Genomic DNA, 12,925 nt, shown 5'->3' on the forward strand with positions numbered 1-12,925 from the left:
AGAGAGGGAGACACAGAATCGGAAACAGGCTCCAGGCTCTGAGCCACCAGCCCAGAGCCCGACGCGGGGCTCGAACTCCCGGACCGTGAGATCGTGACCTGGCTGAAGTCGGACGCTCAACCGACTGCGCCACCCAGGCGCCCCTACCATTTCTTAATATTTAACACAAATGCATGAAATGTCATGGACTGGATGGACATTATATTCTTTTAAAGGGGGCACACAAATAACCACCTAACAAAGAACAATATTAAACTCCTACAGTTTGGGCTCTTTATTATTTGAGCATCAATAATAATTTAACTGTTTGTTATTCTAAAGTCTCTTGATGCTGAGGAAATCCAGATGGTCATCCATCTAAAGACAATGTGTCTACCTGACATTATGCAATCTCATTTATCTTCATCTATCCTTGACATACTGCCATTCTTATGCAAAATGGACACAAGGGGATAGAACTTCTCTTCACTCATTTATCAGCTGGAAGAGAGGGTAGGGCATAAAAGGTCTATGGAGACTTCAGGATACCACCAGAGACCACAAGTAATCACTTTACTTAGCACAGTGTGCTACATCACAGCTAATGTATTTGACATGTAAATAAGACAAAGCAAGAAAGAGAACAATGTGATTCTTGAGCTATGTGTCTTACTTCCTTTGCTGAATCACCAGAATCCCCAAAAACCTCCAGTTTTAGTTTACCCAGACTATATGAAATTAAAATATTGTCCATAAAAGACACTAACCACACACAACATATGGGTTACACAATGATGTCAATTTCACTCCTCTGGCAGTCCAAGAATTCTACTCCTTTTAACATACCAACTTAAAGTCACCATGACATAGAAGTTGTGGGTTAATAGGCAACAGGATTGTGAAGTATGCTAGCTAATTTACAAGGCCAAACACCTTAATTAAAATTTGGCCAAAGTTATACCAAATATTATTTCTTTGTCACTAGGACAGTCCTTTATTTTTTATTCCAGTTTTAAGCTAATAAAACATCTACCTTTTAGCATCAGTACATGAAATTTACTTTAATTATTTTCTCATCTATACTCTTCTTATTACAGTTTCCTTCAGACAAGGCAGGTAGTGAAAACTGTCTATTTCATAACAAGAAGTTTCCTTTCTTTTTATATTGTCTCTTATGACTGTTTCTGTTTCTGCTAGCATCTTCAGGGAACATTTTGAACAAACACCATGTTAAAATCACACATGCACTTAAAAGTTTTTTTTAAAGTACTACTATTAAATAAAGTACTATTAAATAACATACAAATAATGCTCTAAAATAGTTCTTCAGAGGAAAAAAATGTGGAAAGAAAAATGACTTTTGATATAGTACATATCATCTCAGTAGTAATAAAAGTATAATTACAAAAAGTACAATTATGAAAAAAACCATATTCCACACAAATATGGAATTCTACCTGAAATAGAAAAGAATTAAAATATTTTTTTACAAAAATCATTGATAATTTGAAGTATTTTTTCCTGCACAATTACAGAATATAATATACAGAACACTTAGATCCTGGTATAATGTACTAAATTCAAATTGTACTTAAAAGTACAGCATATGATCTTGAAACTATTCTTATACCACTCAAAAATACTTTTTTCATTTACCAACTTCATGTTTTGCTGTCATGAATAATTTTATTATTTCATCCTTTACAAATTAAACAAATTTTTAAAAATTTAAATAGGAAATTAAAAACCTTTAGATTCCCCTGCCCTAATGAAAATAAGTTTGAATCTTACTAGCAAACACTTTCAGCATCTTAAAACAAATGTCCTCATCCAAAATTAGTTGCTTAAAAAAAAGTTGGATTTCTGGGGTGCCTGGGTGGCTCAGTTGGTTAAGCATTCAACTTTGGCTCAGGTCACGATCTCACAGTTTGTGGGTTAGATCCCTGTATTGGGATCTGTGCTGATAGCTCAGAGCCTGGAGCTTGCTTCGGATTCTGTGTCTCCCTCTCTCTCTCTCTGCCCCTCCCCTACTAATGCTCTGTCTCTGTCTCTCAAAAATAAATAAAACGTTAAAAAAAAAGTTGGATTTCTAATATTTAAAACCTAATCAAGGTATGTGTGTGATATACCTAATTTATGCATACATATGTATACATACATACATACAAACACACAAGCATACATATAAGTACACATACAAATATACATACGTTTGTATATGAATAAATAGGTGTTGTGTAAAGCTGCTAAATTTGAGGTAATCTGTAATACAGCAAGAGAAAACTAAACAAGCACCAATCAGGCTGAGTTATACAGCTTGATTTAGAAGAACCCAGAGATCTGATATTTTTTGTCTGTATTTGAGAGAGAAAGGGGCGGAGAGAGAGAGAATTCCATGAGAAGCAGAGAGAGAGAGAGAAGTGGGGCTCACCTGGGGCTTGTGTTTTACCCAAAGTGGGGCACATGTTCACTCAAAGCAAGGCATGAGCCCACCCGATTTGGGACTCGAACTCACAAACGGTGTGAGATCAAGACCTGAGCAAGTCAGATACTTAACAACCGAGCCACCCAGGTGCCCAAACCCGGAGATGTTTATTGTAAGCCCAAAGTCCTGCTTCGAGAAATGTATCTAACATTGATGACATACATTATTAAGAAACCAAAGAAGGGCACTATTAGATTAGGCATTGTAGAGAAGGAAACCTAAGAAATTTTAGAGCTCATTAGCCATGGAGTAACCAGGAGAAAATGCCATAAAAATATAATGTATTCTTACCAGAAGGAAGATGTTTTTTCTGGATTTAGCACCTTTATTTGTGAAACCGAAAGGTAGGATTAGGTAATCTCTAAGGGCTCTTTCAGCCCTTTTTTGTTCTTTAATTTGAGAGAGAGAGAGAGAGAGAGAGAGAGAGAGAGAGAGAGAGAGAAAATCTTCAGCAGGTTCCATGCTCAGCCCAACATGGGGCTCAACCCCACGATCATGACCTAAGCCTAAACGAGGAGTTGGGACATCCAACCAACTGAGCCATCTAGGTGCCCTCTTTCAGCACTTTCTATTATGCTTGCTAAAATACAGTCCTATCTCTTTTTTTTTATTTCATAGATATCAGAGATGTCTGAGCATGGAGACAGATCCTATAAATGCTCAGAAATCACTTATCTTCTTATAAAATACTGCATCAGAAAGGAAATAATTTATTAAGGTCCAAAGCTTTCTCACCGGTATTTGATCAACAGGTCTTTACTACATAGTAAAATACCTAACTGGATGAAAGCAAAACTTGCTTTCCATATAAAAGCTCCTTTTATATCTTCAAAAGTATCATTTTTTTCTAATTCCCATTTTTAAAACTGGAAGTCTGTGTATATGTGCACAGGGAGGGAAGGACGAGCTCATAAGGTGATATATATGAAGCAATAATGTGAACAACAAAAAAAAGAAAAATTGGTTCATGCTACAGGAGAAAATTTTTACACTCAATTTAAATCCTTACAAAAAATTTACACATTAAGTATAAATTAGGCATTTAAAATTTAGTGGATTCCCTTTATTAAACTAGACCTAGGGAGAATAAGTGGTAGCAATGGCTTGAAAGAGTCAGTTTTGCTGAGTTTAATGCCATAGCCTAATTTCTTAGAGAGATAAAATCCATGGTCATTTCTATTCTAATCACTCTGAAAGCAACTGCTAGGCCAAGAATTCTAGTAAGTTGTTGATAATAACTTGAGTCTAACTGATACTAAAAAGCCAGAAATTTACCTTAACATGAAGGAAAATGTTAAAAACTTCTCAAAAATAAATCAGATGACAAACAAAAAAAGAATTTCAGAACTTCAATTCTCTCTCTGAAAGTTTGATGCAACAATGATGGAGGGAAAATTCAAGGGGTTATAAAAGAGTTTCATTAATATCAAATCATAAGCAATGAAAACATAAAAGCTTTCCTCTGTTCCCTTTATTTCTTTTAGTTTAAGATTTTCAGTATCCTCAAATTAAAAACTGATTACAAAGTAATCTGACAGAAAAAATAAAACTCACATAATCAAATGATCCAGTTCTTGTTTTCACAGCACTCACACTGCTTTCTTTCTTACCTTGTCTATCCTATCTGGGCGGTTAGTAGCGGCCAAAATTGTCACGTTCTTTAACTGTTCAATACCATCCATTTCCGTTAAGAGCTGAGCCAGAACACGGTCAGCTACATTCCCGGCACCTGAAGAACTGATTTTTAAAAATAAAGTTTTAAAACTCTTTACCTACCTCCAAGTACTTTATTACTTTTAAAAGACTGTATATTATACAATAAAAAGGTTAGGTCTGTTTCAAAATATAAAATGTTTGCTTCAGAATTCATTACTTGTTGAATTACCATATCAAAGAACTAACTATATTCAAATCATTTCTTTTCCTTCATCAACAACCACATTCATTTTTTTCTCCAATAACGAAATATAGAAGGTCTGGGAAGCAAGATATAAAATTTAAAACAGTTCTTCAAATACACAGAAAATCATGTAATTTAATCAATATTTACATTTTATATGGCAAATATACTGATAGGAATTGGTAATAAAAAAACTAAAATAAAACCCATTCCTCACATGAAGTTTAAAGCCTATGTGAAACAAAAAACTCATACCCATAACAAATGGGGTATTTCTGATATACCCTGATATTTCAAAATATTAGTATTTTGGGGGAAGGATGTTAAGATGGCAGAGAAGTAGGGGAACGGGGATTTCCTCATCCCTAAAACACAGCAGTATCAAGGTCAGATCACTTGGAATACCAGGAAATCAATCTGCAGAGTGGCAGAAGGATCTCCACAGGTGGAGGGGGACAGCTTGGAAGGACGGAGGTGCGTGTATGTGAATTAGTGCAGATAAAATGGCCTAGGCAGGGAAGGAGGGAACGCCTTCTGTGGAGAGACAAAAGGGAGAAAAAGCCGAAGGGGCTGTGGAATTGCTGTATTGGGTTAGCACAAGGGGAAACCTCTCAGAGCATGACTAGGGAACGAGAAACAGAGAGAGTGCTAGTTTCTATTTTGCAAACAGCATTAGGAGCTGAAGCTCAGAGGTCTCAAAAGTCCATGACTTTCTTCTAACCTGAGCTGATCCCATGTGTGTGCCTGTGGGGGAGGGAGCTGCCCCGGGGCACTGTAGCAATCTCAGGGACACACTGGGAGAAAACAGTCCCCTTCCTTGAGCACTATGGGAAGAGGGTTTATTGCCTCTTCAAGGAGAAATGACCCTGCAGGCGCCAGCCAAAGGCTTTTTATCAGCAGGGCTGAGGGGCACTACACCAGAACAGGGTCCAAAGGGTGCAGGCCCCTTAAGACATTGGGTTTTGAATCCCAGCCAAGTGCCTAGAAAGTGCGGGAGACTGTGGAACAGGGTAGGCTGACCTGCACTACTCTGTGAGGGCTGCATGAACAGCATGCTTTAAGACACCCAGTTCAGTGAGAGGAAAATGGGATGTCACCATTTTTCTCCCCAACACCAGCATGTGGAGGTTCAGTGAGCAACACAGCAGCCCCCAATGGAGGCGAGACCTGCTTACACCAAACCCACCGCTCCGTGCCTGGCAACTGCTTATCTACAGGAGGAAAACTGACATTGAGACAACCAGACGGCTGCTCCTCCAGACCGGCACAGCCACCGGTGCCAGCCACCAAGAGACAACTATTTTTTGTTTTTGTCTCTCTGTCACTTTGTCTGTTTGTTGTTCTCTTTTTTCTTTCTACCCTTTTGTTTTCCTTTGGGATCAGGCTCATAGATTCTGATTTGTTTTTTGGTCAATTCTTATTTTATATATATAAATAATTTTTTTTTCTGTTTTGTTTGCTTAATCAGGCATTTTTACCTTAATCTTTTCACACCTTTTCTCTTCTTTTTCTTTATTTTCCTTTCTCTCTCTCTGGATTAAACGTTATAGTTCATTTGATTCTCTGCTTCATCTTCTTTTCTCCCTTTGATTTTTCTCTTTACTTTTTTAAAAAATCTTCTTTAATGTTTATTTATTTTTGAGACAGAGAGAGACAGAGCATGAACGGGGGAGGGTCAGAGAGAGACAGACACACAGAATCCAAAACAGGCTACAGGCTCTGAGCTGTCAGCACAGAGCCTGACGTGGGGCTCGAACTCACGGACCTTGAGATCATGACCTGAGCCGAAGTTGGATGCTTAACCGACTGAGCCACCCAGGAGCCCCTGATTTTTCTCTTTATATAGGATCAGCTTCCCCCCACCTTCCTTTATCCCAGGGTTACTTCAAGAAACAAATCAAAGCACACCAGGTTGAAGTCAAAACACTCTGCCATGACAAGCAAGGAGAAGCCTTGCAGAGGACTGACCAGTGGGATAGAGCAGCCAAAATGCAACAACAGCAGAGCGCATGCAACACATTCCAAAAACATTTCCTGAAGTGCCAATGTCTGGATAGTGTAGGACCCTTTTTTTAATATAGTAGTACTCACAGGTACAGGACACATAACAAGCTTTTAAAACACATAAAAGACAGGAATATAGCCAAAATGATTAAACAGAAGAATTCTCCTCAAAAGAAATTCCAGGAAGGAATGACAGTCAGAGAACTGTTGGAAACAGATATAAACAATATATTATATGAAAAATATAGAATAACAGTCATAAGACTAATAGCTGAGCTTGAAAAAAGCATAGACGGCAGCAGAGAATCTATTGCTGTAGAGATCAAAGACATAAGAAACAGTCATGATGAATTAAGAAATACCATAAATGAGATGCAAAATAAACTAGATGCTGAGACATGTAGTTGTGATGGTAGTGGCGGTAGAAGAAGCAGAGGAGAGAACACGTGACATAGAAGATAAAATTATGGAAAATGAAGCTGAAAAATAGACGGAAAGGAAATAACTAGATCATGAGGGGAGAATTAGAGAGCTAAATGATTCCATAAAATGAAACAATATCCAAATCATATGAGGTCCAGAAGAAGAAAAGCTGGAAACCAGGGCAGAAGGTTTATTCGAACAAATTATAGCTGAGAGCTTCACTAATCTGGGGAAGGAAGAAACAGGCATCTAAGTCCAAGAGGCACAGAGAACTCCCTTCAAAATCAACAAAAGCAGGTGGATACCATTATATATCATAGTGAAACTGGCAAAATACAAAGATAAAAAGAATTTTCAAAGCAGCTAGGGACAAATGGGCCTTAATATACAAGGGTAGACATAAGGGTAGTAGACCTGTCCAATGAAACGTGGCAGGCCAGAAGGGAGAGGCAAGAAATATTCAATGTGCTGTATAGGAAAAATATGCAGCCAAGAATCCATTATCTAGCAAGGCTGTTGTTCAGAATAGAAGGAAAGATAAAGACGTTCCCAGACAAACAAAAACTGAGAGTTCATGACCACTAAACCAGTCATGCAAGAGATCCTAAGAGGGACTCCTTGAGTGGAATGCTGCAAAGACTACATAGGACCATAGACATCATCACAAGCACCAGACCTACTGATAACACAATGACAATAAATCTGTATCTTTCAATAATCACTCTGAATGTAAATGGACTAAATGACCCAATCAAAAGACACAGGGTATCAGAATGGATTAAAAACCAAGATCCATCTATATGCTGTCTACAGGAGACCCATTTTAGAGCTGAGGACACCTGCGGATTGAAAGTTAGGGAATGGAGAAACATCTATCATGCTACTGGACATCAAAAGAAAGCTAGAGTAACCATATCTATATCAGACGAACTATATTTTAAAACAAAGATTGTAACAAGAGATGAAGAGGGCATTATATCATAATTAAAGGGTCTATCCATCAAGAAGACCTAACAACTGTAAATGTTTAAGCCCCCAACATGAAGGCACTCAAATGTATAAATCAATTAATCACAAAAATAAATAAATGTGTGGATAATAATACCGTGATTGTAGGGGACTTTAATACTCCACTTACAACAATGGACAGATCATCTAGGCAGAAAATCAATAAGAAAACAATGGCTCTGAATGATACACAGGACCACATGTATTTAACTGATATATTCAGAACTTTTCATAGAAAAGCAGCAGATCACACATTCTTCTCAAGTGCACATGAAACAATCTCCAATACAGATCACATACTGGGTCACAAAAGAGCGCTCAAGAAGTATAAAAAGACTGAGATCATACCATGCATATTTTCAGGTCACAACGCTATGAAGCTTGAAATCAACCACAAGAAAAAAATTGGAAAGTACCCAAATACATGGAGTTTAAAGAACATCCTATTAAAGAATAAATGGGTCAAACAGGAAATTAAAGAAGAAATTAAAGAATTATATGGAAGCAAATGAACACATGACACCCTACACTCTTTGGGATGCAGAAAAGGCAGTCCAAAGAGGAAAATACATTTCAATCCAGGCCTATCTCAAGAAACAAGAAAAATCCCAAATACACAACCTAACCGCACATCTAAAGGAGCTAGAAGCAGGGCAGCAAATAAACCCAAAGCCAGCAGAAGAAGAGAAATAATACAGATTAGAGCAGAAATAAACAATATAGAATATATATAGAATCCAACCACAAAATTCAGCAGGTACGCAGAGTGGAGAGGTGAACTTGGGGACAGAGAAGCCACGTAGGGCAGGGAGCTGCTTTTTCAGGCAGAAAGAGGACAGAGATGCAGGGGGAGAATATGGGAAAAGCACCCCTCCCCAAAAGCAGCTGGAGAGAAAGTGAAAAGTTGGAAACAGCCACAGGGACTGAAGTAAAAAGGGAGAAAGGAGAGGATTTAAACTCCATTCAGACTATAAACAGGGGGGAATGCAGAGTCTGAAACACCACAGCTCAATACCTGGCGATGCTCTGGTAGGAAGGGCGAATCCCCAGGAGCAGAGTAGGGTCTGGGAGGTTCTCGGGCCACATGGGGAGAAGCAGTTGAACTGTTAGGAGAACATTTGGTAGAGGCTGTGAGGCCACCTGGGCCAAGCAGACCTCAGAGAACAGCCACATTCGTTGGTGCTGGAACAAGGTCATTGGGGGTGAAGCCTGGTACCAGATGTGTGTTGTGATTTTCCATAATCCCTGAGGTGCTGCTGCTACACTGTTTCATGAACTTTTTCTGGGGCGGGCTGGCACCTGGCTGCAGTCTCTGGGTATCAACAACAGCAAGATCCCACAAGCATTCCTGGGTACAGCTGGCACCTGGCTATTGCTCGGTGAGACCTTCCACAGAGGGGTGGAGCAGGTCAAAGCTGCAGTCCCTCAGAAGTGGGAGGCTGGGGAAGGCAGCCGCATCTGAGACAACTCATGGGAGGGAGGTGCTGCCTAGGGCTTGGCTATGGACAGTGTGGAAGTGGGGAGTGGATGAAAGCTGAAGACGAAGGATGGGTGCATGATTGCTGATTGGGGAGAACAGAGTTCTGACACTAGAGACTGGGTAGCTAGGTAACGCCATTTTCACTGCTCTGGCGCATGCACGTATGCAACTACAATTGCCACCACAATCCACCCCAGTAGACTAGTAGCACCATCTAGTGGAGAATGGAGCCGTTACACGAAAACCCACCCAACTGAGCCAACCTCGCTCTTCAAGAACACAAGTCTCACTGCTTGCTTAGTTGATGGAATATAAAGCGCTTCATAGTTTGACTTCCAGGGGAAAATGAAGTAATATCAGCTATATTTCAGTCTGTTAGCTGGTCAATCTATTCAATTTTCTTTCTTTCCTTTTTTTCCTTTTTTTCTCTTTTGTTTCTTTTCTTTTTCTTGAATACAGAAAGAAAAAAATCATTTTTATTTTCAATTCTTATTAAAAATGTTTTTCTTTAGTATTTTTCTAGTATATTTTTACTTTTGTGTAAGTTTTTTCAAATTCTATTTTATTTCCATCATTTAATTTTAGTCTACTTTAGTGTATTAATTTTTTCAAAATTTCAAAAGATTTCCTTTCTACCCCCCCTTTTTTTTCTAATCTATCAAGCCACTTTCAACACCCAGACCAAAATACACCTAGGATATAGCATCACTTATTCGATTTTGGGTGTGTGTGTGTGTGTGTGTGTGTGTTTAATTTTTTAATTTTAAATTTTTAAATTTTAATTTTTTCCACCTCATTAATTCCTTTTCTCCCTTCAAAATGACAAAACAAAGGAATTCACCCCAAAAGAAAGAGCAGGAAGAAATGACACCCAGGGACTTAACCAACACAGATACAAGCAAGATGTCTGAACCACAATTTAGAATCATGATAACAGGAATAATAGCTGGAGTCGAAAATAGATTAGAATCCCTTTCTGCGGAGAAAAAAGAAGTAAAAGCTAGTCAGGATGAAATAAAAACTGCTATAACTGAGCTGCAATCACGAATGGATGCCATGGCAGCAAGGATGGATGAGTCAGAACAGAGAATCAGCAAAATAAAGGACAAATTTATGGAGAATAACGAAGCAGAAAAAAAGAGGAAATGAAGGCAAAAGAGCATGATTTAAGAATTAGAGAAATCAGTGACTCATTAAAAAGGAACAACATCAGAATCATAGGGGTCCCAGAAGGGGAAGACGGAGAAACAGGGGTAGAAGGGTTCCGTGAGCAAATCATAGTGGAAAACTTTCCTAACCTGGGGAAAGACACAGCCATCAAAATCCAGGAAGCACAGAGAACTCCCATTAGATTCAACAAAAACCAAACATCAACAAGGCATATCACAGTCAAATTCACAAAAAACTCAGGCAAGGAGAGAATCATGAGAGCAGCAAGGGAAAAAAAAAGTCCTTAACCTACAAGAGAAGACAGATCAGGTTTGCAGCAGACCTAACCAAAGAAACTTGACAGGGCAGAAAGGAGTGGCAAGATACATTCAATGTGCTGAATCAGAAAAATATGCAGCCAAGAATTCTTTATCCAGCAAGACTGTCATTCGAAATAGAAGGAGAGATAAAAAGTTACTCAAACAAAAATTAAAGGAATTTGTTACCACTAAACTAGCCCTGCAAGAAACTTTAAGGGGGACCCTCTTAGGGGAGAAAAGATGAAAAAATACATACATACATACATACATACATACATACATACGTACATACAAAAAGCAACAAAGATTAGAAAGGACCAGAGAACACCACCAGAAACTCCAACTCTACAAGCAATATAATGGCAATAAATTCATATCATTCAGTACTCACTCTAAACATCAATGGACTCAATGCTCCAATCAAAAGACATAGGGTAACACAATGGATAAGAAAACAAGATCCATCTATATGCTGTTTACAAGAGACCCACTTTAGACCTAAAGACACCTTCAGATTGAAAGTAAGGGGACGGAGAACCATCTATCATGCTACTGGTCAACAAAAGAAAGCCAGAGTAACCTTACTTATATCAGACAATCTAGACTTCACAGACCGTATCAAGAGATGAAGGAGGACATTATATCACAATGAAGGAGTCTATCCACCAAGAAGACCTAACAATTGTAAACATTTATGTGCCAAAAATGGGAGCACCCAAATATATAAATCAATCATAAGCATAAACTCATTGATAGTAATACCATAATAGTAGGAGACTTCAACACCCCACTCACAGCAATGGACAGATCATCTAATCAAAAAATCAACAAGGAAACAATGGCTTTGAATGACACACTGGGCCAGATGGACTTAACAGATATATTCAGAACATTTCATCTTCAAGCAGCAGAATATACATTCTTCTCTAGTGCACATGGAACGTTCTCCAGAATAGACCACATACTGGGACACAAATCAGCCCTAAGTAAGTACAAAAAGATCAAGATCATACCGTGCATATTTTCAGACCACAACGCTATGAAACTCGAAATCAACCATAAGAAAAAATTTGGAAAGGTAACAAATACTTGGAGACTGAAGAACATCCTACTAAAGAATGAATGAGCCAACTAAGAAGTTAAAGAGGAAATTAAAAAGTATATGGAAGCCAATGAAAATGATAACACCACAACCCAAAACCTCTGGGACACAGCAAAGGCGGTCATAAGAGGAAAGTATATAGCAATGCAGGCCTTCCTAAAGAAGGAAGAAACATCTCAGATACACAACCTAACCTTACACCTTAAAGAGCTGGAAAAAGAACAGCAAATAAAACCCAAAACCAGCAGAAGACAGGAAATAATAAAGATCAGAGCAGAAATCAATACTATTGAAACCAAAAAAACAGTAGAACAGATGAATGAAACCAGAAGCTTGTTCTTTGAAAGAATTCAGAAAATTGATAAAGGACTAGCCAGTTTGATCAAAAAGAAAAAGTAAAGGACCCAAGTAAATAAAATCAAGAATGAAAGAGGAGAGATCACAACCAACACAGTAGAAATACAAAGAATAATAAGAAAATATTATGAGCAATTATATGCCAATAAAATGGGCAATCCGGAAGAAATGGACAAATGCCCAGAAACATATACACTACCAAAACTGAAACAGAAAGAAACAGAAAATTTGAACAGACCCATAACCAGTAAAGAAATCGAATTAGTAATCAAAAATCTCCCAAAAAACAAGAATCCAGGGCCAGATGGAAGATTTAAGGAAGAGTTAACACCTATTCTCTTGCAGCTGCTCCAAAAAATGCAAAACATGCACCCCCATGTTTATAGCAGCACTATCAACAATAGCCAAAGTATGGAAAGAGCCCAAACATCCATCGATGGATGACTGGATAAAGAAGAGGTGGCATATATACACAATTGAGTACTACTCAGCAATCAAAAAGAATGAAATCTTGCCATTTGCAACTATGTGGATGAAACTGGAGGGTATTAAGCTAAGCGAAATTAGTCAGAGAAAGACAAAAATCATATGACTTCACTCATATGAGGACTTTAAGAGACAAAACAGATGAACATAAGGGAAGGGAAACAAAAATAATAAAAAAAAACAGGGAGGGGAACAAAACATAAGAGACCCTTAAATATGGAGAACAAACAGA

The 12,925-nt window shown here is 38.2% G+C and overlaps 1 protein-coding gene across 7 annotated transcripts in view; it reads right to left on the minus strand.

Annotated features, from left to right (window-relative positions):
* SPATA5 (spermatogenesis associated 5) overlaps positions 1-12,925 on the minus strand; it is a 370,905-nt gene that overhangs the window by 228,651 nt on the left and 129,329 nt on the right. For 5 of the 7 annotated variants that reach the window (XR_007151708.1, XM_047856894.1, XM_047856888.1 and 2 more), the window contains one exon: positions 4,075-4,201. The exons of 1 other annotated variant lie outside the window; for it this stretch is intronic. Coding sequence is in view for 4 of the 6 variants with exons in the window: in XM_047856894.1 (XP_047712850.1) it covers positions 4,075-4,201 (127 nt within the window). In the remaining 2 variants the exon portion in view is untranslated. Of the gene's footprint in view, positions 1-4,074; positions 4,202-12,925 lie in introns of those variants that run through there. One more of the 7 variants, XM_047856891.1, reaches the window with a different exon arrangement.

The sequence above is a fragment of the Prionailurus viverrinus genome, chromosome B1 (assembly GCF_022837055.1).
Source record: "Prionailurus viverrinus isolate Anna chromosome B1, UM_Priviv_1.0, whole genome shotgun sequence".
NCBI classification, from domain to species: domain Eukaryota; kingdom Metazoa; phylum Chordata; class Mammalia; order Carnivora; family Felidae; genus Prionailurus; species Prionailurus viverrinus.